Source organism: Anguilla rostrata, chromosome 8 (genome assembly GCF_018555375.3).
Source record: "Anguilla rostrata isolate EN2019 chromosome 8, ASM1855537v3, whole genome shotgun sequence".
Classification (NCBI taxonomy): Eukaryota; Metazoa; Chordata; class Actinopteri; order Anguilliformes; family Anguillidae; genus Anguilla; species Anguilla rostrata.
In genome coordinates this window covers 2647779-2673964 of record NC_057940.1, presented here as the reverse complement: position 1 = coordinate 2673964, position 26186 = coordinate 2647779, and the positions used below count along the sequence as shown (strand labels likewise).

Sequence of the window (26186 nt, the reverse complement as noted above, 5' to 3'; positions counted from 1 at the left end):
GAAAATATGGGAATACCAAGGTGTCCGTACTGGAAAAGGGAAGCAAAAAGGGAAAAAAAAACACTCCACTTGAAGTAGAAGAAGAGGAAGAAAAACAATAAACACTACGTTTCCTTCCTCTCATTAGAATTAAAAACAGGCGCGTGGGCCAAACTCTCCATCCAGCGTATTTTTCAAATTCAGCTTAATACTCAGATATATGCTTCTGTGCAGGATGTACAAATGGTATGCCAAAAGAGAACAAAAAACAAAAACAAAAGCAGTCATATTGTGGAATATTGTACACCTTTATTGGTCTCCAAAGAACACATTTGCACACAAACACATTTTCACAGCATTGGGCTCAGATATACGCACGCATTCAAGAGAATTAGTTTTTTTTTACAGGATTGTAAACAGTGTCAGGTGGAATGTAGTGGTTCTGTCCTGCACTGCTGCCAAATGCAGAGCCACACAGGGAACTTGGACAAGCTGTGCAAACAGCAGCTCTCATACCTGAACAGGTAAAAGTACTAAATAAGCAGAGGCTGATCAAACAGACAGGTGGAAGCGTGGCAGGAGGAAGATTTATGACTAGAGGACTCTTTAAAAATGTCTCTAAGGCACTTTGAGCACCTGCAAGCAACGCAGGAACGATGATTAATAAAGTTATAACTCCAGGGCCTCCGACGTCAATCAGATTCTAACAAAGAACTGAAGAGATCAGTGTGGAGGGGTGGAGTGGAGGAGGAGGGGAGTGGGGGGAGTAGGGGGATGGGTGGAGAAGGGGGGGTGGAGCAGGGGAGGGGTGGAGTGGGGACGTGAGCTGGGGAGGGGTGGAGCGGGGCGGGGGAAAGCAGAGGAGTGGGGGGTGGGGTGGACCAGAGGAGTGGTGGAGGGGAAGGGTGGAGCAAGGGAGGGGAGGAGAAGGAAAATGGAGGAGTAGAGAAAGTGGTGGAGGAGGGGGGAAAGTGGAGCAGGGGGGGGGGGTGGAGGTGGTGGTGTGGTGGAGCAGGTGCAGAGCAGGGTTTCGGTACAGGCCGAGATCAAGCTGAATCCCCCCCCCCCCCCGCCGCAGTGTTTTAACACTCGTTTTTTTGGCCGCTTGCTTGCTTAGAGATGTAGGAGATTTATTTTGCTGTGTGACCAGCTGAGCGTATGAGTAAAATGATAAAACTGTAAAAACTGGAGCTTTTCTGATGGCTCTAATGTGTCGCGATTACTGCCCTTTTTTCTGTACCTCCCGGGGAGAAATAAAACACAGAATTTGGCAGTAAATTAAAAATGGGAGGCTTAAAAAATTTTAATGCAAGGCTTGAGCTCAAGATCAAAACCTAGAGGAAGTTTCTCCAAGTAACACATTGTTACTGTTCTTCCCGTATTCCAACTACTGTTGCATCATTAACAGTGGAATGCCAGTCACTTCCTCAGCTGAGCTATGTGAACACAGTTGAGGGGGATATTTGTTGATTATGACATCATAATACAAATCATCACACTCCCCGTTGGTTGGCTTCAGTGGGACGTCAAGCATTCTTTGTGCACAACCAATCGGAAAAGACCACCGTGAACAGTAAAAATATATCATAAAATATATGACGTACCTCCTCAAAGCCTTGCTTACTAGCTGCACATCAAATGCATAGAATGTAATGTAATGTAATGCATTCTTAGTATCGGATTATCAGTCACAATAAAGCACATTTTAAATGAAAACATTTTCATAGGCTGTTAAAATACAACACAATTAAAAAGTTGATGTAATTACACTAAATCTATCCTCAAAATAATATTCTATAGAAATAGTGCAAATCCATACCTGGGGGAAAAAAAATACCCACAATGAAATTTCTAGAGCAATACTGAATAAATGTAAAAACCTGTGATGATTCTGTTATTCTTTAGATAAACATTAACATTAGATCCAGATATGTAGTCATTTACATATTTGTCATCAATTTTCTATGAATTAAACATCACTCCAATGCAGCACAACTGTGTGATATTTTCCATTTAACAGGCATTATTTTATCAAGCCACACAGATAAAAGCATCAGTAGGTTATGAGTACATATTTCACAATGCAAACATGTCAATGACACGGTGTTAGCTGATCAGCTCCGGGACGCCAGAGACTTCCCAGGATTCTCAGTCCATCAGGCACCAGGTGAGTAAACCGTTTTCAAAAACATTTTTGTATAAATCCCTCCACACAAAACAAACAGTGCAGGCAAAAAGAGAGTTGGAGTCCCCACCCCCCCTTAAAACTCACTGATCTAAATAGCTTCAGTAAACCGGATTCAGAAACGCTGGCAGGTTTCACAGTTTTTTTTTGTAGTTTTCAGGACCAAAGCAAGCTTGTGGTGCGGGCTTGCGGATGTGGTGTGCGATTAGCTCACCTGGCACTGACAGAATAACAGAGGGAGAGAGAGAGCGAGAGAGAGAGAGAGAGAGAGAGAGAGAGAGAGAGAGAGAGGAGAGAGAGAGAGCGAGGGAGAGAGGGAGAGATAGAGATAGAGAGAAACAGTGAGGGAGAGATAGAGATAGAGAGAGGCAAGGGGGGGGAGGAGCCTGCTGATTGACAGGTGCTGGCGACAGACCGGCGCCACATGCGTCCATGGCAACGGGTCCATCCTCCCTGTGCGGGACAGCCGGACGGCGTCCCCGGGCCCCGTTTCAGATCTTGTACTTCATCTTCCCGCTCTCGCTGATCACACATATGTGCTGCAAGGGACGAGGAGACGGGCGGGACGGCTCGATCGGTCAAACGTTCAAACTGCAGCCATCCATCCATCCATCCATCCATTATCTATACCCGCTTATCCTGAGCAGGGTCCATCCATTATCTATACCCGCTTATCCAGGGCAGGGTCCATCCATTATCTATACCCGCTTATCCTGGACAGGGTCCATCAACTATCTATACCCGCTTATCCTGAGCAGGGTCCATCCATTATCTATACCCGTTTATCCTGAACAGGGTCCATCAATTATCTATACCCGCTTATCCTGAGCAGGGTCCATTCATTATCTATACCCGCTTATCCTGGGCAGGGTCCATCCATTATCTATACCCGCTTATCCTGAGCAGGGTCCATCCATTATCTATACCCGCTTATCCTGAGCAGGGTCCATCCATTATCTATACCCGCTTATCCTGAGCAGGGTCCATCCATTATCTATACCCGCTTATCCTGAGCAGGGTCCATCCATTATCTATACCCGCTTATCCTGAGCAGGGACCATCCATTATCTATACCCGCTTATCCTGAGCAGGGACCATCCATTATCTATACCCGCTTATCCTGAGCAGGGACCATTCATTATCTATACCCGCTTATCCTGAGCAGGGACCATCCATTGTCTATACCCGCTTATCCTGAGCAGGGTCCATCCATTATCTATACCCGCTTATCCTGAGCAGGGACCATCCATTATCTATACCCGCTTATCCTGAGCAGGGTCGCGGTCAACTGCAGCCGCTTAGCAGACCTCACCCGGACGTGGAGAAGACCAGCGTCAGCCACAGGAATGCAACACAACCAAGAGGACACAATAGGCCCATTGATAATTAGGAAGTGTCGTTTTTTTTTTCTCTTCTGTTCATTAAACGGCATCTTTTGCCCTGAGCTCAGTGTTCTCCAGTGTTCCCTATTTCGGGCTAGCCCCCCGGGACCATGTCCCATTAAAGAGTCCCTCTCTATAGGCTGACTCTCCTGGCTGTTGAGCACCAGTTTAGTCCTTCTTTAATTTAGCTGGCTGGCCTGAGGTGTGTTGGGCATTTTCCTGTTTGATATCGTGAGTGTAGCTATTTGAACAATCGAATGGTTAGTACTATGAACCAAAATGGCACTACAGCGCTGTCCTTGCTTTATGCAGCAATACCCCTGACATCAGGACGTCAAAAGGAACGTCCATAAGAGAAGAACTGAGCTTTAGGGACACAGAAGGAGTCAAGGCGCAGTCTGAAGATCGAGACCGGCAGCAAACAAACATCACTTCACCCCCCCGACCCCCCCCACCCCACCCCCCAAACCACAGACAGACAGACTGACGGCTCCACAGCCCTGTGGACTCAAATGATGGACGCAACCGCTTCGATGCGGCGTTCGTGTCTCATAAAAATTAAAAATAAAAATCAGCCGCTTTGTTTATTGTGACCCGCTGCACTGAAAAACAAGCGCTTTCGTAAACACACATCACCCGCTGTTATCTACTGGCTGCTCACGAGGCAGCCAATCAGCAGCAAGGCCTCGCCGCTTCCATGTGATTGACAAAAACACATCACATGATCACACTGTCACACTGTCTGATCTTGCTGCTGATTGGCTGATTTGGCATGTTTTTCTTCCCAGAAGCATTTCACACGACCGGGAAGTTCACCATAGAGTCAGGTATAATTAATTATTAAGTACAATTTTAAAAAGAGAAAGGCAATACACCACACGGTGGCGCTGGCCGGTACTGCATTTGATAATTATTGTTATGGGACTACCCACCCATAGGTCGCATCATTTCATCAGAAGCAATAAACTGCATATTTCATCAAATCCTCATAATGCCTGACAAACGCAGGCACTTGCACGTGGTTTTCTTTTTTTCTTTTTTTTAACTTGACTGGCTCCTAAGGCTGTTGCCAATCCAAGTGGCAAATGCAAATGCAAGTGTAACTGCATTTGTCTGTTGACTTTATGCTAATGTCCCTGAGAAGGGAAGGTGTTTCTGGTTCTTTGCGCTTGAAAACGCTGACGCTGTGACTCATCGTCCGTGAGTCACCCAGCCCACGCTTCCCCTCGCCTGATTGGCCGATCCCAGACGTAGCCCCAACATACCCTAAAACACGCTCCCAGACGCGATGGGAAGCGCAGAAACTCACGTTCAGGTCGCGGAAATACTCGTTGTAGTCCAGGGCGTAGCCGACGACGAATCGGTTCGGAATTTCAAACCCTACGTCTGTTTCAAATAAAACAAGGGAGAAAAAAAGATTAAGGCAAGGCTCGATTAAAAAAACCAAAATAAAAAACCACGACACCACAAATTAAAATTAAAAAAATTAAATAAATGTGGTGATTCATCCATCGAGACTTCAAGGCTGTCATCATTTTATATCCAGAATAAACACTGCTTTGAAAGTACGTAATCACAATTTTTTTCTATATTCTCTATAATGCACAAGGATGTGCTTTTATACCTGTGAAACCACGTTTAATTGGAGTGTCAAATAAGGTAAGACGATATGCCAAACTCTCGGTGCTGTACAGGTGTGGGGCATGCCCCGCCAAGGTGTAACTTGGCTGGATGGCATACCTGCCATTCCAATTTTACAGGTGAAGAAACTCAAAACCTGCTGGAGAAGAAAAAAAAACTGTTGATGTGGAAAAACAACGTACAGTCCGGGGACCTCCCCACTGCGTTCTCCACCCTCTTCACCAGCAGCCTGAAACAGGAAACAGGAAACAGGAAACACTTCACACGCGGCTCATCCCACTCACCGACTCTGACACTGGCATATACATCAAGGACCTCGTTTAAAATTCCTGCCACCTGGACAGAGAGAGCAGACAGACGAAGTGTACCAAAGACTTGAGTATTTGAGCTGCAGTGGGCTCTACTGATGAGTAAGTGTACTACAGGCTTCAGTGAGTGTTTGACCTGCAGTGGGCTCTAATGATGAGTAAGTGTACTACAGGCTTCAGTGAGCATTTAACCTGCAGTGGGTCCATTGATGAGTAAGTGTACTACAGGCTTCAGTGAGTGTTTGACCTGCAGTAGGCTCTAATGATGAGTAAGTATGCTACAGTCTTCAGTGAGTGTTTGACCTTCAGTAGGCTCTATTGATGAGTAAGTGTACTACAGGCTTCAGCAAGCATTTAACCTGCAGAATACTGTAGAGTACTTACTCATAAATATTCTACAGTCTTCAGTGAGTGTTTGACCTGTAGTGGGCTCTATTGATGAGTAAGTATGCTACAGTCTTCAGTGAGTGCTTGACCTGTAGTAGGCTCTATTGATGAGTAAGTATGCTACAGTCTTCAGTGAGTGTTTGACCTGTAGTAGGCTCTATTGATGAGTAAGTATGCTACAGTCTTCAGTGAGTGTTTGACCTGTAGTGGGCTCTATTGATGAGTAAGTATGCTACAGTCTTCAGTGAGTGTTTGACCTGTAGTAGGCTCTATTGATGAGTAAGTATGCTACAGTCTTCAGTGAGTGTTTCACCTGCAGTGGGCTCTATTGATGAGTAAGTGTACTACAGGCTTCAGTGAGTGTTTCACCTGCAGTGGGCTCTATTGATGAGTAAGTGTACTACAGTCTTCAGTGAGTGTTTGACCTGTAGTGGGCTCTATTGATGAGTAAGTATGCTACAGTCTTCAGTGAGTGTCTGACACCACAGTGGGCTCTATTGATGAGTAAGTATGCTACAGTCTTCAGTGAGTGTCTGACACCACAGTGGGCTCTATTGATGAGTAAGTATGCTACAGTCTTCAGTGAGTGTTTGACCTGTAGTGGGCTCTATTGATGAGTAAGTATGCTACAGTCTTCAGTGAGTGTTTGACCTGTAGTGGGCTCTATTGATGAGTAAGTATGCTACAGTCTTCAGTGAGTGTTTGACCTGTAGTGGGCTCTATTGATGAGTAAGTATGCTACAGTCTTCAGTGAGTGTTTGACCTGTAGTGGGCTCTATTGATGAGTAAGTATGCTACAGTCTTCAGTGAGTGTCTGACACCACAGTGGGCTCTATTGATGAGTAAGTATGCTACAGTCTTCAGTGAGTGTTTGACCTGTAGTGGGCTCTATTGATGAGTAAGTATGCTACAGTCTTCAGTGAGTGTTTGACCTGTAGTGGGCTCTATTGATGAGTAAGTATGCTACAGTCTTCAGTGAGTGTTTGACCTGTAGTGGGCTCTATTGATGAGTAAGTATGCTACAGTCTTCAGTGAGTGCTTGACCTGTAGTGGGCTCTATTGGTGAGTAAGTATGCTACAGTCTTCAGTGAGTGTTTGACCTGTAGTGGGCTCTATTGATGAGTAAGTATGCTACAGTCTTCAGTGAGTGTTTGACCTGTAGTGGGCTCTATTGATGAGTAAGTATGCTACAGTCTTCAGTGAGTGTTTGACCTGTAGGATGGGCTCTATTGATGAGTCAGTATGCTACAGTCTTCAGTGAGTGCTTGACCTGTAGTGGGCTCTATTGGTGAGTAAGTATGCTACAGTCTTCAGTGAGTGTTTGACCTGTAGTGGGCTCTATTGATGAGTAAGTATGCTACAGTCTTCAGTGAGTGTTTCACCTGTAGTGGGCTCTATTGATGAGTAAGTATGCTACAGTCTTCAGTGAGTGTTTCACCTGTAGTGGGCTCTATTGATGAGTAAGTATGCTACAGTCTTCAGTGAGTGTTTGACCTGTAGTGGGCTCTATTGATGAGTAAGTATGCTACAGTCTTCAGTGAGTGTCTGACATCGCAGTGGGCTCTATTGATTTCTTTTGAGCAGCGTCAGATTACCCGGCGACCTTGACCATCTTGGGCTTGAAGGTCTCCACGTGCTTCAGAAGAGCCTTCATGGTCTTGCCGGTGTCGACTATGGCCTGCAGTGAGATGGACGTTAAAGGACACGTGAAGGTTCCTCCACAAACGCGTTCCGCTATACACAACATTCATAAAACGCGCGAATGTTTTTACATTTCTGAAAATAACTGCCCCCCCCCCCCCCCACCCCACCCCTTAAGATTTACATGGTATACACTGTATATACGTGCATATACTGTTCAAATGTACTGGAAATATTATCACAATGTAGTATTAGAAAAGCCATGCATTAGAAACAGAGTCTATCCAGCATGTAGGTAAATGGTCAGCCTAGATAAGCTAAATGATGCATTATTTCGCTCTTGTTTGTGTGTGTGTGTGTGTGTGCACGTGTGTGTGTGTGTGTGTGTGTGTGCGTGCACGTGTGTGTTTTGGGGCTGATCAGCATCGATGGAAGGCCCCCCCAAAAAAAGCGGGGAGACCCAGATGCGAGGTAACAATGTCACGGAATCCCGTCTGACTCAGTGTGGGGCCCCCAGGAGCCAGCGGGGGGGGGGGGGGGGGAGGGCCGTCTCTTTACGCTCTTTTGTCCTCCCCCAGCGCATGGCTGTCTGCGCAGCCTGTCGTGCATCTTCACCTTTCAAACGCAGCATCACGTAATTATCCTGCCTCACTGTCTCTCAATGTGCGTTTTGGGGGGGGGGGTTACCGCACGGTCCCCTGCGTGCGTGCGTACACAGTCAGGCGTGAGGGCGTCCCACCCCCGTTTCCAGACAGTTACCCCAAACAAAAGCACATTCCCCCTCCCCCCCCCCCCTAAGCCTTCCTCATCATTAACAAGGAGACAGAGATCACTTGGCTGTCTCCTCCCCCAAACTCCCACCCACCCCCAGCCCCCATGTGGTTGTTTACTGAGTTCTTATGTTAATTCTTTCCAAATATTTCTGAAAAATACTGACGTGTTCGACTCGTACTGTCTGTTCTGCGAGGGTGAGGACTGGAGCCAGACAGAGAAACTTCAGTTCTAGGATGAGCTATCAGGGGGCAATCTCTGTCCTCACCAAAAACTATTAAAGTTAGTTTTTAAAAAGAAACATTCACAGGTGATTTTCTGACCCAGTAAAAAAAACTAGGTCTAGAAATAGGTCAAGCTCCACAAACACGAAAACTCATACGCAAATGGGAAACATGAACTAAGGCCGATTATTTAAAGGTCAAACAAAAATATGTCACAATTATTTCTAAAGGCTTCTGCTTCCACAGTACTTCAGCTGAACTTTGCCTTAATTGGTACATTTTGTGTAAACCATGTTTTGACTGCACAGAAAACCAATAACTCTAACAACATCCTGTGCAGAAACAAACGGCTGAAAGACGTTCGCTACAGGAATTGGAATTGATTTAGAGATGTTTTCCCCAGAGAATCGGCGAAATAAAGCCCTCGTTATTTCTCGCTGTAAACAACAGCAGTTGTTATTTTATTTAGTTTCGTTCTGTTATTCTCTGTGACAGACCACTAAGTACCTACTCAGAATTACGAATGATGTACTCTAAATGAGATGTCATTGTTGTAGGGATGAGTTTTGAGTACATGCAGAACTTGGAATAGAAATGATCTGAAAGTCCAGCATTCATACGAAGGAGAGATCGTTAGGCAGTCCAGTAAATTTGAATGGCATGAATAATTGCGCACATTGGTAGCGCTGTGAATGATTTCCAGCTGAGTCCTAGCCCTCATTAAACTGGAAAAATACTGAAATATAATGTAAGTATGTGTTACTTTCTGGAAAATGTAAAAATAAATGTAGCGGACGACAGTATAAAAAATATAATTCAATATCTTCAAAAGCAGAAATAATTAATTTCTTCCCCAATATATTGTGAAGCTTTGGACGATATTTGAAAATATATTGAAATAAATACACCATCAATATACTGCATCACAGAAAGGCTTGTTTCGACATCTGGGTTCAGTCCTCTTGTAACCAATTGGAATTTGACATTGTCGACTTACCTCTACGATCAAGACGTTCTTCATCGCATGCCAAAAAGAAAACACAGAAAAAAAGAAGACAATAAAAAACAATTATTAGGATTGCTCAATATCGCATGTAAAGCTGACACTAAGCATAAAATTGCACAACCACTCAAACCACAAAGATTTACGATGATAAACGACACCGTTGCCGACAGCCTGTGGTTAAGAGGGAGGAAGTAGCAGGTAGACAGACAGCCTCCTTCAGACGGGACGGTCTCTTATTTCGTTAACTACACGTTTGCCCCCCTAGACCGCTCTTCAGCCCCCTCACACACTTCTCTTAAATCCACCGATAAACGGCTTCCCTTTTTCTCATCGCGAAACCATCGAAAAGGCCACTTCTGCAAACGCTGGGTATGTGAATTTGGCGGCAATGCCTGTGGAAAATCCCTCTGAGACTGTGCACCAATCATAAATACGACACTGCGTGCTAATTCGCACAGCATCCTGGGTCAGCGTGGAGTCTCACTAGAAGCTGCGTGGTTGTTGGATACAGGCCTTCGTAAAATTTAACTAGGCCTGTAGCCTATCTCCATAGAGGGACAGTCAGTGTTGAACGCATTAAAGTATGACATACTGTATCAATTAACCTAAAAAAATACAAGTCAACTAGGGAAATGTTCAGACTAATTACTTCAAAAAACATTCAAGTAACACTCTGATCAACATTTCAAGAACAATTTACAAGACAAGTTCAGCAGAACATTACATACATATCAGCAGTGCAACAAATGTATGAAAAGAAATGTATACAAACCACCCAATCGGCTAGTGACAAAATGGGAGCTGGTCAGTCACCAAAACATATAAACAAGTAAAAAACTTTGAAATACCCCTTGATTGCATCATCGTTAACATGGTCACTCGTACTGGCTGTAAACAGCTATACAGAACTACATCACATGAGGTCACCACTGTCATTAATGATTACAGCACACCTACATGTTCTCACAAACATGTCAGCAGTCCATATATACACAAACAACATTGATAGTTTATGTTTTACAAGCAGGTCTAAAGTGGCTGGGGCGTGAGATTATTTTTGGAACGTTCTGGAAAGAGTCGTCATCCGTTAAGCAACGTCAGGGGCGACGTTCGGAGGCGTTAATTTATCGGACGTTAATGGGCCTTAATAAACACTCCTGGCCTGGTCCGAGCACATCATAACCCCGGCCTTTCAAACGTCCTGAAAGAGGCACCTTTGGACCCACTGCATTGCTGAAGTAACGTCTAGCGCTGAGTCATCCTTCCCAGTGAGCACCAGAGACCGTTAAACTCCTCCCCCTCCAACGGCCAAAATAAATCCACAGGAGAAGACCTCTCACACGGCACAGCGGTGATTGATGGATCTTCTGCACACTTTCTCGAAACTCAATTTTTGGGCGTATCATCGAGCGTAGCAACAAACATCAAGGCTAAAGACTCCCCCCCCCCCCCCACCCCCATCGCTCTCTTAGCCACCTTCAGGGCAAGCACCAGCCAGAGATTCTACAGAATAACCAGAGGGTCAACTCCAGCTTGCATTCTGACCTTTCTGTTTCCTAGCAACAGGAGATTCCGGTTGGTAACGGAAGCTTCCGACAATATATTACAGAACAGAACTTCAAACTGCCACCACACAGCCCTCGGCCCTGATGACCTTTGAGACGCATCAGATGGGAATGTTTCAGTTAAACGGCTTCAGACAGAACATTCGAAAGCAAGAATACAGAACTGAGTATCTAGTGGGTATGAAGTATCTGTGCTGCAACAGACCCGATCAGAGCTTAGTATCTAGTGGGTATAAAGTATCTCTGGTGCAGGAGAACCGGTCAGAACTGAGTATCTAGTGGGTATAAAGTATCTCGGGTGCAGGAGAACCGGTCAGAACTGAGTATCTAGTGGGCATAAAGTATCTGTGGTGCAGCAGACCAAGTTGGTTCAGTGACCTCTGACCTCTGAAGGGGGGTCACCAGCAGTGTCCTCCTGGGGAACTGAACCTGCGACCTTTAGGTTACAAAACCAACTCCTTACCCATTACACAACACTGCCACCCAAGAGCTGATGAGAAATCAACTTGTGCTGTACGTACCTTCCCATTCAGAACAGAGAGGTCCTCCGCTCCCACGATGTGTAGATCCTCTGTGGACTTGTCATTCTGCAAGCGAAAATGAATAATATTTTTAAAAAGTTAAATTACAAAAAATATTTTGCAGTTCAACTGTCAATTCATGAAATAGAAACCACACTGTGACGATATCACGCAAGTTCTCAACACAACCCAAATCCTACACTACGCTGATTAAATCGGACATGCTTCATTTGGAGCACCAGGACTCCCTGGAATTCTGACAGCCCTCAGATCCCAGGAAAAGGCTGGGATTGTGAGCCACATGCAGCAGAATCACGAGGGCAGAATATAGCGCCTTTCAGTCTGGGCTTATTCCACTGGGAGCTAAATGTGGCAGTCACACAGCTAGGTAGAACTCCACACTAACAGCATGGGTGTGAGTATGCATGAGTGTGTGTGTGTGTACGTGTGTGCATGCATGTAAGTTTGTGTGTGTGTGTGTGTGTGTGCGCAAGTGTAAGTGATATTTGCATACATGCATGTTTAAGTGTAAGTGTGCAATCACAGATGTGTGTGTGTGTGTGTGTGTGTGTGTGTGTGAGTGTGTGTGCGCGGGTGTGTGTGTATGTGAGTGTGTGTGTGCATGCATGTGTGAGTCTGTGCTTTTGTGTGTGACAAACAAGCAAGATAAAGAATCTTCAGATTTCACCTCAGGCTATGCCAGTTCTGACACAGGTTCAGCACTGATACAAAGTGTTTGCAACCCACAGATTTTTATTTGTTCCCAAGGCGACATTCACTCCAAATGATTGCACGGTGGTTGCAATTTCCCTACTCAGTGCGCGGCAACTCCAAAGTAAACAATCCGACAGGACTATTGCGCAATCCTTCGACCTCAGAGAACACCTTGAGAGAGAAAGAAAGCAAGAGAGGGAGAGAGACACAGATAGAGAGAGAGAGAGAGATACAGAGAGACAGAGAAACAGAGAGAGAAAGAGACACAGACATAGAGAAAGAGGGACAGAGAGAGAGAGGCACAGACACAGACAGAGAGATATACAGAGAGACAGAGAGATGGAGAGAGAGTGAAAGAGAGAGGGGGAGAGAGAGAGAGACACAGACATGGACAGAGAGAAAGAGACACAGAGAGAGACAGAGAGAGTGAGAGAGAGAGAGAGAGAGAGAGGTACGTTTCTCTGCTCTTGATTGATCTTTGCTGTAAGTCTGCAGGACACATTCCATGGCTGCAGGTCCAGGAAACGAAGACCAGGGACCTTCGCTCTTCCGCCTCAATCAATCAATGAAACAAACGTATCGGCCAACCATCCATCTGCGTGTCCAATTCGCTATCTATAGCTTCTGTTCTCTATCTGTAGCTTTGTGAATGTCCTTTAAAACTCGTCTCCACTTAAAAAAGGAAAGAAGCAGGCTACTGAATCTTCAGCACGCAGCATATGGGGTCAGAGTTAACCTGTGGAACCACATAATTCTAATATTTCACATACAACCATTGAAGAGAAGTGAATTGCAAACTATTTCTGACCTTTTTTCCCCCAATTAAACTCTACATGTTTTTAAAAAATTATTTTTAGGGGGGGTGTATTTGTCTTTGTTTTCCGCTTATAAGTTTGTAAACTGGCTCCTGCTGTTGTTCATTTTATGTTGAGAATGGAAAAAAATGTGGTTCTATGTTATGAACTTCAGCACTTGAAATAACGTCTGTGAATTGAACCTCAAATAAAAAGATTTATAAAAAATAATTATTATTATTATTTTTAAGATGGCATGCAAGACAATCATTTATTGTAATAAGACGAATCAGATTTTAGGTTATTAAACTGCCCTATAGTGCATGGTGATTTACTGGGATACATATGAAGAGCATGGTGGAGAACGTTACTGCCCAAACGACCCAAAACCCGAGGGGGGGAATCACAGGGACACCCCCTTTCAGAGAGAGGGGGGGAGAGGTACAGACCCTCCTGATCAGAGAAAGGGCAGGACGATATTCACCCAGAGACTAAAGCACCACACCAGTCAACAGCCATTAAACCACAACGCAAGGGAGAAATGAGAAGTGTGAGCCGCGGTACCCTCTGTGATACTCAGCGCTGTCAAGCGACATCAACACCTGCAGGAGATCAGCACACTGGAAGGGCCTCCAACAACAACACTCAGACCCAGCACTTCACCACAGATTGGAAGGAGGGGAAAAAATGTTACACAACAGCACCCCCTGCTGGCTGTAAGGCCATTCAGATATTGCAGATTATGTCTTCAGAAATTGGAAAATTAAGTTTAACCCTGTTTAAAGAGTTAGGGTCTTTTCGGGAATGTTTTATCTGAATTCTAAGCCAGTGTTCTAGAACTCCACTGCTTGGAAAGCAGTACAGTGGAAGTGTCTGACGTGTGAAAGAGCGAATGAGAGAGGATTTTGAGTTCTGTGAAGGAGAAAGGTGGACGGACTGGCTTCTGAGATCACAGTGAATCGTTCTAGAGATCTTAGAGCACATGATTATATAGTTCTTAGAGAGCAGCGATCATCAACCCTGATCCAGGACAGACTAATATATGGAATATATGATATTTGTTTTGTTTTTTTTGGTTTGTTCATTTTTGAATACAGGTGAAAAAAGTGATGCGCAAATAAATTTACTGCCGTTATTTATTTATACATTTTTGTTGTCTATGTGTCTGAGAGAGTGGTGAAAGGAAGATGCGTTTAGACTCAACGGCGTCCCTGTGGGGTGTACAGGTGTGGGTTACGCGCGCGATGGAGAATACAGCACGTTGCCATGGCGCCGAACCATCGTCTGGCTGGAGCGTTCCGTAAGGAGAGAGCGCGGAATCCCCCGGGGGGGGGGCGGGGCTGAGGGAGGCAGCGGGCGAGGCCGCGTCGCCAAGCCACCGCGTGGCGAGACTCCCACCGCAGCGCTACTCCAGAAGAGTCCGCACGTCCCTTTTTTAAAATTCACATCTAAAATGTTGTCTCTCCCCACCCCCCCCCCCCATCACGCCGATGCTGGTCAGAACAGAGCAGCGGGTTGGGGGGGGGGGGGAAATGGCGCCGCCGTCCACAGCCATAAAAATATAAACATTCTGTCATTTCGTTTCGCTCCATAAAATCTGTTTTGTTTGGTGGAATTTCCCAATTAGGGCTTCGTGCATGAGTTATTCACGCGGTGCTTTATCGACAGGTTGTTGTTTTTTGTGGTTAACACCTTCCCCCTCAAAACGCACTGGAAAGAGAGAAAGCATTCAGAATTCAGACTTGCCCTGTAAATTATTCATATTTTTAAAAATTTCTTATTTTGTCTTTGTCAACTTCATTTTTCGTCGATCAGATATCTCTCCCTAGTACACATCGTGCTGGTAAGGACGTTGTCTTTCAACCCTTTCAGGCGTGGGATCACACACATGTGATTAGAACGTTCTTAACTGAAGGACAGTTAAGAATGATCAGTTTAGAATGTTCGGTTGAGAACATTCTTATTACGTATTTGTGACCTCATACCTGAAAGGGTTGAAAGTTAAGAATTAGAATGATGATTTTTTTTCATGGCAAGTAGTCCCAGCCATGACAAACATTTTAACAAGTGCATGTAAGGGAGACACTGCACACAAGCAGTACTGCCTGAGTACACAGAGCCAAGCTGCAGAACTCTGAATGGAAATATGTTAAGTGTCTTTGAGCAAGCGGGGGGGGGGGGGGACAAAGTTTTCTTGAAGCCCTGAATAGAAAACCCCATTAAAAGCTGGAGTTCATTAGGAAACTTTGGGATTACAGAACCAAACGGCCACCCCATCAAGGTGAAGCTAGGCCCCACAGCTCTCAATGTTGGGCCAGGATCAGAGTTTAGCCAGCCTCTGTGTAAAAACAGGCGAAGGCCCCTTTGAAAGGCAAACAAAGCCCGTCCGTGTACGCAGTTAAATCAGAGGTCTTCACAAGTCTAAAGAGAAACGGCACCCGATCTGAATTAAAGCAGCGGATCCAAGATCTTCACAGTGCTGAAGACCTGGGTCAGCTCTGCTGGGAGGGGAACGAGCCAGACAGTGTAGGCCAGGGGTGCGAAACTCCCATCCGGGAGGGCCACAGCATCTGCTGCCATCTCAGCACAAGTGAATCATTCAAGTTATCGACTGGCTAAAGAGTCCACACACCTTGTTGCCACGGCCTTAAATTGGCTGCATATTGAACAGAAACCACAAATACCTGTAGACACCGTGGCCCTCCAGGACTGGAGTTTTACACCCTGGGTGTAGAGCAGGGATCAGCAACTCATTACATTGCATTGCATTACATTACAGGCATTTAGCAGACGCTCTTATCCAGAGCGACGTACAACAAGTGCATTAGTTCAAGGTGCAGAGGTGCAAAAGAAACACACTAGAGTGAAGTAAAGATTGTAGTGCCAGAAGTGACCACATAGATCAGGACTCCAACCCTGTAGAGTAACCTGTTCAGCAAACAAACAACAATCCTGCCAAGTACAAACTAGCACTGAAATCACATTCACGGTCCTCGAGGGCCGAGACCTGCTGGTTTTCCACCCTCCCTTTGCGTGGGAGTCAGGGGTGAAGACAGTCCGGCCAATCAGTAGCACTAATCACCCCGGGAGGAAAGAAAACCAGGGCTGGATTTGGATTCGAGGGCCAGAGTTGATGATCCCCGGTGTAGAGCAAAGAGAGAGTGACATCATCCTACTGCTCTGCAATGGGAGGGGCCTTAAAAGTGCCTGTCGGCCTATCACAGCAGGTATACCTGCAAGGGAGTGTGGTCACATTCATTCCTTGTGTGTAGCATAACAGTGTGAACGCCTCTTGGCAGCACACAGTACCTCCCATTTATGGGTCTCCCATATTAATATTTCACATCTTTTGTTGCTTCCTTCAGACGGGTAGACAGCTGAGAGGATAACAGATAGAGACGACACCACAGCACAGAAGGTGTCATGAGCTCTAACCATTAAGCTACACCACTGCACTAAGAACAGCATGCAGAGGCTGCGAGTTCGATTCCAAGGTGAGGCACAGCTAGGGCACTCCTGAGCAACGTAATTAACCTGAACTGACTTCTGTAAATTTCCCCCGCTATGTGAGTGAGTGCCTAACAAAAATAAACATAAAACTGCAGCTGTTAAATGAGTGCTTGTACAGGACCGCTCTGATCCAGATCACTGCAATGAAAAGATGCGTTTACGGGCCGGACACAAGTCCGCGAAACGGAACATTTCCTGCAGTATGCGGCACGTGTCCATGTTGGAAACCACAGTTCTTGCTCAGATTCTTGGCATAAATGACCAGACGTGGCCGTCCACGTCTCAGGACGTGCTGTGAAATGTCAGTGCGGGCAGAGTTCACAAATTAATCGTGAATATCAGAGTCCAGAAACCCTCGATCACAGACGTGGCCCGGGAGTGTTTCTGGAAATACGCGGGGAAACTACCGCTCACCAGGTAGCTCTCCAGCCGGGTGCAGGTACTTCCCAGGTAGCTCTTGAGCCGGATGCAGGTACTCACCAGGTAGCTCTCCAGCAGGATTAAGGTACTCACCAGGTAGCTCTCCAGCAGGATGCAGGTACTCACCAGGTAGCTCTCCAGCCAGATGAAGGTACTCACCAGGTAGCAGGATGAAGGTACTCACCAGGTAGCTCTCCAGCCAGATGAAGGTACTCACCAGTGTACCTCTCCAGCCAGATGAAGGTACTCACCAGGTAGCAGGATGAAGGTACTCACCAGGTAGCTCTCCAGCCAGATGAAGGTACTCACCAGTGTACCTCTCCAGCCAAATGAAGGTACTCACCAGTGTACCTCTACAGCCAGATGAAGGTACTCACCAGTGTACCTCTCCAGCCAGATGAAGGTACTCACCAGGTAGCTCTCCAGCCGGATGAAGGTACTCACCAGGTAGCTCTCCAGCCGGATAAAGGTACTCACCAGGTAGCCCTTGAGCCGGATGAAGGTACTCACCAGGTAGCTCTCCAGCCGGATGCAGGTACTCACCAGGTAGCTCTTGAGCCGGATGAAGTCCACCCTCATGAGCAGGGACTTGTTGGAGTTGCGGCTCAGGGCCTTGATGTACTCCACCAGGTCGGCGCAGAACTGGTAGCCGCCCTTCAGCACGCACAGCACCACGATGTCGTGGTCCCCGAGGTCGTCCATGATGTCCCGGGCCAGACGCTCCGTCCTGCTAGCCACGGTCGCGTTTAAAATTTCGGCGTGTCACCTGATGACCTCATCCAAACGTTACTTTCCCTTTTCCCTCCTCATCCAGAGCGACTTACAAACATTACCTCAACACCCCCCCCCCCCCCGCCCCATGCCCCTCGCCCCAACACAAAAAAATTCATGTTCAAGGGTGCAATGGCAATGCCCCCAACCTCAGATTTAAACCCGCAGTCCCCTGACCATTTCATTACACTGCAAATCAGGTCAGAGACTCTGGCTTTCGATCTACGGAGAAGCTGTTCTCTGAGATTCACAGAGACACTCAGTTGAGGTACAGAACCCACATGAGATAACTCAACTGGTCTCAGTCAGATATACGTTAGTAAAAATTTCCCATTTTACTGGAATGGCTAAGTGAACCCACACATGTACACACACACATGCACACACAAACACACATATACATACACACGCAAACATGAACGCACAATATATAAATCTGTACCATGTTGTGTGCCATTTAAAGACCTGCACACAATTAAACAAATGTATACATACAAACGATAAGGCGACAAATTAACATTGCAGTCATTTCAAACTGGAACCTGTTCATTGTAATTCTCCGTATCATGCCCAGACCGATCGATCGACAGACGTCACAAAGGCTTTGGGGAGAGAACCGGCCGTTATCGAAACTGCGTCCGCACACAGTGCTGCAACGCATCTGCCCGCACCGGGAAGAGGCCTGTTCAGGCCTGTTCTTTCCATGTTCTCAAATTCTTACCTTCTATTCTTGGCCAGTGACACCACTTCCTCTGGTAAAATATTTATGATGTAGATGAATGTAGATAACAGAAGAAAAAAATAAATAAATAAATACTGTGTTTTTCGGTCACGGGGCCACAGTGGCTTTGACTAAACTTATCTGCGTAGCATTGCTTTATGACAAAATAAATACATTTAAAAAGCCAGTCAGTCAGAGTTAATTGTTCTGGTTAGGCTGGCATGGTGACAGAGAACATGACAAACTGCAAATTTCACCTGCAGAATGACAAGCCCACTGACCGCATCAAATGAACGGAAACGTTCTCCAACATAGTGCTTGCACTGTGCCACATCAGAGGGGGTATGACACAGCCCAGAACAGTGACTGAGATCTACACCACGGTCAACTGTTTACTCTAGCACAGTACTAACCAGCCAATGACCAGCAGTTAACAGTCACTTTAGCAGAGTACTAACCAGCCAATGACCAGCAGTTAACAGTCACTTTAGCAGAGTACTAACCAGCCAATGACCAGCAGTTAACAGTCACTAGCAGAGTACTAACCAGCCAATGACCAGCAGTTAACAGTCACTAGCAGAGTACTAACTAGCCAATGACCAGCAGTTAACAGTCACTAACAGAGAACTAACTAGCATATGACCAGCAGTTAACAGTCACTAGCAGAGTACTAACCAGCCAATGACCAGCAGTTAACAGTCACTAGCAGAGAACTAACCAGCCAATGGCCAGCAGTTAACAGTCACTCTAGCAGAGTACTAACCAGCCAATGACCAGCAGTTAACAGTCACTTTAGCAGAGTACTAACCAGCCAATGACCAGCAGTTAACAGTCACTAGCAGAGTACTAACTAGCATGACCAGCAGTTAACAGTCACTAGCAGAGTACTAACTAGCCAATGACCAGCAGTTAACAGTCACTAACAGAACTAACTAGCATATGACCAGCAGTTAACAGTCACTAGCAGAGTACTAACCAGCCAATGACCAGCAGTTAACAGTCACTAGCAGAGAACTAACCAGCCAATGGCCAGCAGTTAACAGTCACTCTAGCAGAGTACTAACCAGCCAATGACCAGCAGTTAACAGTCACTCTAGCAGAGTACTAACCAGCCAATGACCAGCAGTTAACAGTCACTAGCAGAGTACTAACCAGCCAATGACCAGCAGTTAACAGTCACTAGCAGAGTACTAACCAGCCAATGACCAGCAGTTAACAGTCACTAGCAGAGTACTAACTAGCATATGACCAGCAGTTAACAGTCACTAGCAGAGTACTAACCAGCCAATGACCAGCAGTTAACAGTCACTAGCAGAGTACTAACCAGCCAATGACCAGCAGTTAACAACAGAGCCGTTACACACTTAGCAGAGTACTAACCAGCCAATGACCAGCAGTTAACAGTCACTTTAGCAGAGTACTAACCAGCCAATGACCAGCAGTTAACAGTCACTAGCAGAGTACTAACCAGCCAACGACCAGCAGTTAACAGTCACTAGCAGAGAACTAACTAGCATATGACCAGCAGTTAACCATCACTAGCAGAGTACTAACTAGCATACGACCAGCAGTTAACAGTCACTAGCAGAGTGCTAACTAGCATACGAACAGCAGTTAACAGTCACTTTAGCAGAGTACTAACCAGCCAATGACCAGCAGTTAACCATCACTAGCAGAGTACTACCCAGCGTATGACCAGCGGTTAACAGTCACGTTAGCAGGGTACTAACCTGTCCATGATGATTCCGTGAGGCAGGTAGACACACTCTAGATCCCCAGAGTAATGCTCAGGAAAGGTAAAGAGGTCTAAATGGTAGCCTGGCCATTCGTCTTTGATCTAAGAAAACCACAGTGACACACATACATACATGCAGAAAAATGAACAAATTAATGCAACTGAAAGCCAAATAATTTTTCACTGAATGTGACTTCAGTGAGGTAACAACAACAACAACAACAACAACAACAACAAAACACTGTCATATTTGTGCCATTTTTAAACAAACACCTTTTGTACACTACGTTACCCTTCTGCATAAAAAAGCTTCTGCATAACAGTCATCAGTGTGCAGCGCAGCAGGAACGTCACGTAAGACACAATAGTCCATAGAAAAACAGACAGCGAGTCGCACATCACGCGCAGCACGAGGAGACGTGCGCTGAGAATCAATTCACATGCAATTAGTTTTCGTTCCTATAGCCTGTCTTCCCCTTATGCCACAGAAAAACTTTCCCCAAACTCTTGGTCACGTTCATATTTATTTTGATGTACAACGCAATCGTTGTGAAAATATGCGCACAAGCAAACCGAAAAAAGAACTACAAACTTAACTAGCCTACTGTGCAAACTTAACTACGTTTGTTTTGCTGCGTCAAAGTTTTTAAACACATTTACTACTTACGCACACGTAGTGTAGTACTTTTGCGGTCAAATATAGACCACTACAACTACAATGTTTGCGTACTATAGCCTACTTTGGCTAACAATTCATTGTGCACAAATCCAAGCATCCTTCCGCATATAAATATTTACACTATGAAACTACTTTTGCCTCACAACTTTTGCAGTTAAACGCGAGTGCCCAGTTAACCATGTGCACAATTAACAAACGAGGACTCTACTCTGGATTTCTAAGTTTTTAAAAAACCACACACAGAGACAGACAGTCGGGCAGCGCGCATTTTTTACGTTATGACTATTGTTGTTCCACACATCGATCAGCCAAATCATTCGTTTGTAAAGTAACACAGTTTTCACAAACCAGAGAGAGAGAGAGAGAGAAAAAACGATTTACCACGATGCCTTCGCATTTTCCTTCCGCTTTAATTACAGGGAAATCTGCCATTTTGGTTTTCTTCGACCTGTCAGCCAGCAACTCAGGCACCCGTCTTGTCCTTAAAGTTCAGTCAGATAAGCTTGTGCTTTGAACACGAAAAACGTGGAGGAGGGACGCGATTGTGCAGAACCAGGGTTGCCAGATATTTAAGCAATTCTTATCCGAATAAATTCTCTAAATTTCTAAATGGGAAAAAGCTAAAGTATGCTAGTCTACTACAAAGTATAAGGCCAAAAACTGTGTTTTCCGAATTATCTAACTATTCTAATGACAATCAATACCTGGGACCTAATTTCGAAGAGGGAAAGTTTTTGTGGCAAGTTCTCCGACTCACCACAACTGTCTGGAGGTCTGTCCCTGGCTATGGTTCCCACATACAACCTAACTGTGGACGTATGGAGGTCTGTTATCTGGCTACGTTTTTTCCAGAACAGTAGGCTTCATTCCGTAGGAATCCACCTCTTGCAGTTCATGTGTCCTCATAAAAACTCAGCCATAAGTTATCGGGTTAGCACACATTTTATAACATTGTAGTAAGGTTGTGGTTAAATAAGAACGTTACAGCAATCTTTCGCAACGTTTTTCGTTTTACAACGTTCTGGCTCCTCGCAAATTTGACAAAGTTTCTAAATTAGTTCTTTGTTTCCGAAAGTAATGCTCATTCGAAGCAGAAACTTTCACAGCCTACGCCACTTCGTTGTGATGAATGATTAATCCCGTCGTGAAATTCTCATAAACAACGACGCTTCGAGTTCTCGTTCATACTACACGAGCCCCATACAGCGTGCTGGCAATCGGCTCCCGGACAATATCTCAGTGTCACCCATTTCAATTTGTTTTCGTCCTCTGTTTGAGTCACCACAAAATGGGCCGCGTTCCCGTAAATGCAAATGAAACCCAACATCGTTAAAACGGATTAAATCGATAAACAGTCTTAATTGTTGCAATATAATTCCATTTTGACCACAAGGTTATCAGAACACTTTCACTTGACTTCTCACTATTATTTAGTAGTTAATACATTCTTTTAATCACCATCTGACTTATAATTATTTTAACTCCCTGCCTCAAATTGAGGACATTAACAACCACTTTATTTTACAATTTTGCAGCCATGGTCCTCACTGTAAACTATGCGCTCCCTCCCTGTAGCTATAACCCAGCGGTAACCCAACCCTGTAGAAGATTTACCGTCTTGTAGTTTTTCCATTTAAACCCTAATTTTGCACCCCGGACTCTAGGCTACTAATTAACTCAACAAGATATCTAGTTATTGAATGAGCTGAGCTTTGTTAGGGTTGGAGTGGAAACCTACTGGACGGCAGATCTCCAGGAACAGGTTTGGGCAGCCATGCTCTAGCTGTCGAATGAGGTGTGCTTTGTTATTAGTGGAGTGAAAACTGTCATTCCAGAGGAGAGTAAAGAAAAGGTTAACTTTTCATAAAACATAAAACTATTCTTGAACGGACTTATTTATATGTAGGAAACACATTTAAAACTCTCAAAAGTGTGACTTAAAAGATATAGTTTAGAGTGATCTCTCTGTGTCTCTCGCTCACTCTCTCTCTCTTTCTTGCTCTGTCTCTCTCGCTCTCTCACATTCCTCCTCTTGCTCCCCCCCCCCCCCCTTTTTCAGCGGTGTCATTGCCAGCTCCTTCTTCCACTTGCATGAATACCTTCTTGGGGGTGGTTTCCGTGACAACAGACTGGCCCTTGAATTGGTTCCAACCCCCGCCCCACACCTCCTGCTCTCCCTTGGCCTGCACAATCCCCCCCCCACACACACCTCCTGCTCTCCCTTGGCCTGCACAATCCCACCCCACCCCTGCTAAATTGTGAGTAAAGCACACAGAAATGACTGCACTTATTTCAACCAATCAGTGAGCAGCCGCACGGGTCAAAGCGACAGGGGGCTTTGGTTCATCTCCCATAAATAAATATTTTAATTGAATTCGACTGATGTGGACTCGTTTATTAATTATGAGCATTCATCATCGCTCAAAAAAACTTGCATATCTTAGCCGCGACAGGCCATTCTGGAATATCGCCCAGCGACATCTATTTGGCATCTAAACGGGAAGCTACATGATTTTAATTTGCCCTTGGAAACAATCACCAGTAAACTAATAATCTTCTGGCTTCGTAAATAACACAGAACAGCACAACTGGCCACCGACTAAAGCAGTGATCTCTAATAGTCAGATCCTGGAGGACCAGTGTTTTCTGGTTTTCTACGGATTTCAGCACTTAAAGCACTTCAGCACTTTTAAGTCATTGGGTACTTAAGAGTCCACTCACCTTGTTTCCAAGGCCAGCACCAGCTGCCGACTGAAAGAGAACATTTAAAAAAAAAAAAACCTGCCTCTGTTGCAGTGGAATATGACTGTGTTGTGAAAACCCCTGGAATAAAGAAATAAAACACGCCTGAAGTGTTCTTTTGAAACCCCGTTGAGTTCCTGGTAGTTCATCTCTGCAGTGCGTGTACTTGGGCTTTTCAGGACCCGGAATCGTTTCGTAGCTTTTGACTTTGTGAAGCTGAGCGTGTCGGGCAAAGCAGACGGTTAAATCTGAAACGCGGTTTGAAAGACGGCATCGCGGAGATCCACCCGGCGACGTTCCCCGGGGTCGATCGTTTTGCAGCGCTTCAGAGTTTTTGCAGTCACTGTATCATTTCTGGACATGTACTCACAGGTGATCATCAGCAGACTGTCCGGTCCAGGTTTCTGCATCAAATTTATTCACGGTGCCATCTGTTGGACATGAGTAAATTTAAAAAAACAATAAACGAACTAATAAATCATTTGCATATTTATTAACTGTGGAGGCACCATTTGTTGAAAATAAATTACAAATGCACATATATTGTCTTGACTTACAAAGTACACATTTAAAGGCATATTTGTCTGAACTCCACAATTTTAGGTTTGTAAGAAAACATTTCACATGTGGTTAAAGTGCAGATTCTCAGCTTCTGTTCAGTGATATTTATATTCACTGTGTACAAATGGCAGAAGTGCTTTGATAAGTAAAGAACAAAAACCCGGCCAACCCTACAACACTCCAGGACCCGGGATGCAGACCCGTGACATAGATATCATTATGTCAAATAATTTTGCTTTGCTGCAACATGAGTCAAGATCACATTACGGTATAATTGATAATACCTTCAACAGGCTCAGACAGAAATGGTCACCGACAAGTGCTAAAATGATTTTGCTTCGCGAATGAGCCCTGTCACCACTGATGTACTTGATAGCAAAAGGCCAATAAATTATTAATTTTTCTGTCTCTGTCCTTTTCGCGCTTCACTAATGTGTCAAAGGCACTCATTTGCACAAGCACTTGATTACCCAGAGGCTGATTAGCGGTTCCCGCAAACTGAGATCCTGCAAGGAGTGATGGGAGAACGGGGCGGAGTTAATAATCACTGTATATGTGTGAGCCAATCAGAAGGCTTTGCGCTTCACGACGCAAGGCTGTGATTGGTCTGAATCAGCATGGGACTGGCAACATTCGGCAGTGCGGACTCATTTTCCCATCACCACCTGGGAGAAACGCTGTGTCATGCACTTAAGTGCCAGGCAAATCAAATCAATTTTGGTCGTGTAGTTCCCGTTACAGAAAGCTGCCTCAAAGATGCTTTGCAGAGCAAAAATCAGGCCTGAACTTCCCTAAACAGCAAGCACATGAGGTTAAAAAAATATATTCCCCAGTGGGAAGAAAACCCCTCAAACAGAGGTGAGAAAAAACTCTGAAATCTCACGAGGAACCTGACTATAGAGGGATGGCCCATCCTCCACAGGCCAGCCCTGTGTAAAATAGCGGTAGAGTGGAATGTAAATGGACTGCATTTATATAGCGCTTTTATCCAAAGCGCTTTACAATTGATGCCTCTCATTCGCCAGAGCAGTTAGGAGTTAGGGATTAGGTGTCTTGCTCAAGGACACTTTGACATGCCCAGGGCGGGGTTTGAACCGGCAACCCTCCGACTGCCAGACAATCGGTCTTACCTCCTGAGCTATATCGCCCCCTATAGCGAATGTAACAGGAACCTAATAAGGGATCTATCACAGAAAACAAGATGGGCTGAGACAGTAAACTAGCTGGAACAGCACACGTCCAAATGAAGGGAAGTGTATGGCAGTTTAGACGGGCAGGGTGACTCACCAGTAAGCCCACAGGCTCGCTCACACGGAACGAGCGACCTTTCGGCAGGCACCTCTTTCATCCTGGGACGTCCCGACTGTCACCCTTTAAAAAGCTGTGATATGTTCCCTTAGGCCCGGTTGCCATTTTAAGGGGTGAGGGAATACATTTTCCAGTTTTCCCCCATAATGACTCAGACAGGTGCTGAAGTGACAGTGTGTTTGTGGACGGAGTGATATGAAAATAAACTCCGTGTTATATGATAAATGTGGATTGGCTGAATAACCCTGCCTCAGGCACAATGTTGTGATGTACCAGTACAAATAGGAGGCCACAGGGTTTACTGGTTTCGGTTTGTCTCAAATCTCAAGTCCACAACCTTATTCTAAAAGGGACTTGGTTTAGGTCCGGTACAGCAGACAGCTTCCAGCATGCAGAACATATACCAAAATTAAATAAAAAAAACACCAGAGGGAACAACTAAGAGAAACAAGTGACCTTACAAAATATATATTCCTGTGTTGTACTGAATCTCCAGTTTATTTAATTAAACTTCCTTTGAAGAAGAAGAAAAAATATATATATCTAGAAATTATCTACAAAAATATTAATTAGGCTCTGTTCCAGGTTTATATTCTCCTTGTCCTTGCTTCAGTGTTATGT

The 26186-nt window shown here is 45.1% G+C and overlaps 1 protein-coding gene across 2 annotated transcripts; it reads right to left on the bottom strand.

Annotated features, from left to right (window-relative positions):
• Positions 1 to 266: 266 nt before the first annotated feature.
• On the bottom strand, positions 267 to 21705 carry prtfdc1b (phosphoribosyl transferase domain containing 1b). 2 transcript variants are annotated; one of them, XR_010331602.1, is made up of 9 exons: positions 21336 to 21705; positions 20271 to 20377; positions 17592 to 17775; positions 11611 to 11676; positions 9516 to 9533; positions 7478 to 7560; positions 5287 to 5416; positions 4856 to 4932; positions 267 to 2703 (listed from the first exon to the last, which is right to left on the bottom strand). XR_010331602.1 is itself a non-coding variant. In XM_064345805.1 (9 exons), exons 1-9 carry the CDS (start codon positions 21384 to 21386, stop codon positions 2656 to 2658), a joined length of 681 nt encoding a protein of 226 aa, XP_064201875.1. In that variant the 5' UTR covers positions 21387 to 21705; the 3' UTR covers positions 267 to 2655. The 2 variants fall into 2 exon arrangements, 1 of the variants encoding a protein (XP_064201875.1); XM_064345805.1 differs by having other exon boundaries at positions 5370 to 5416.
• Positions 21706 to 26186: the final 4481 nt, after the last annotated feature.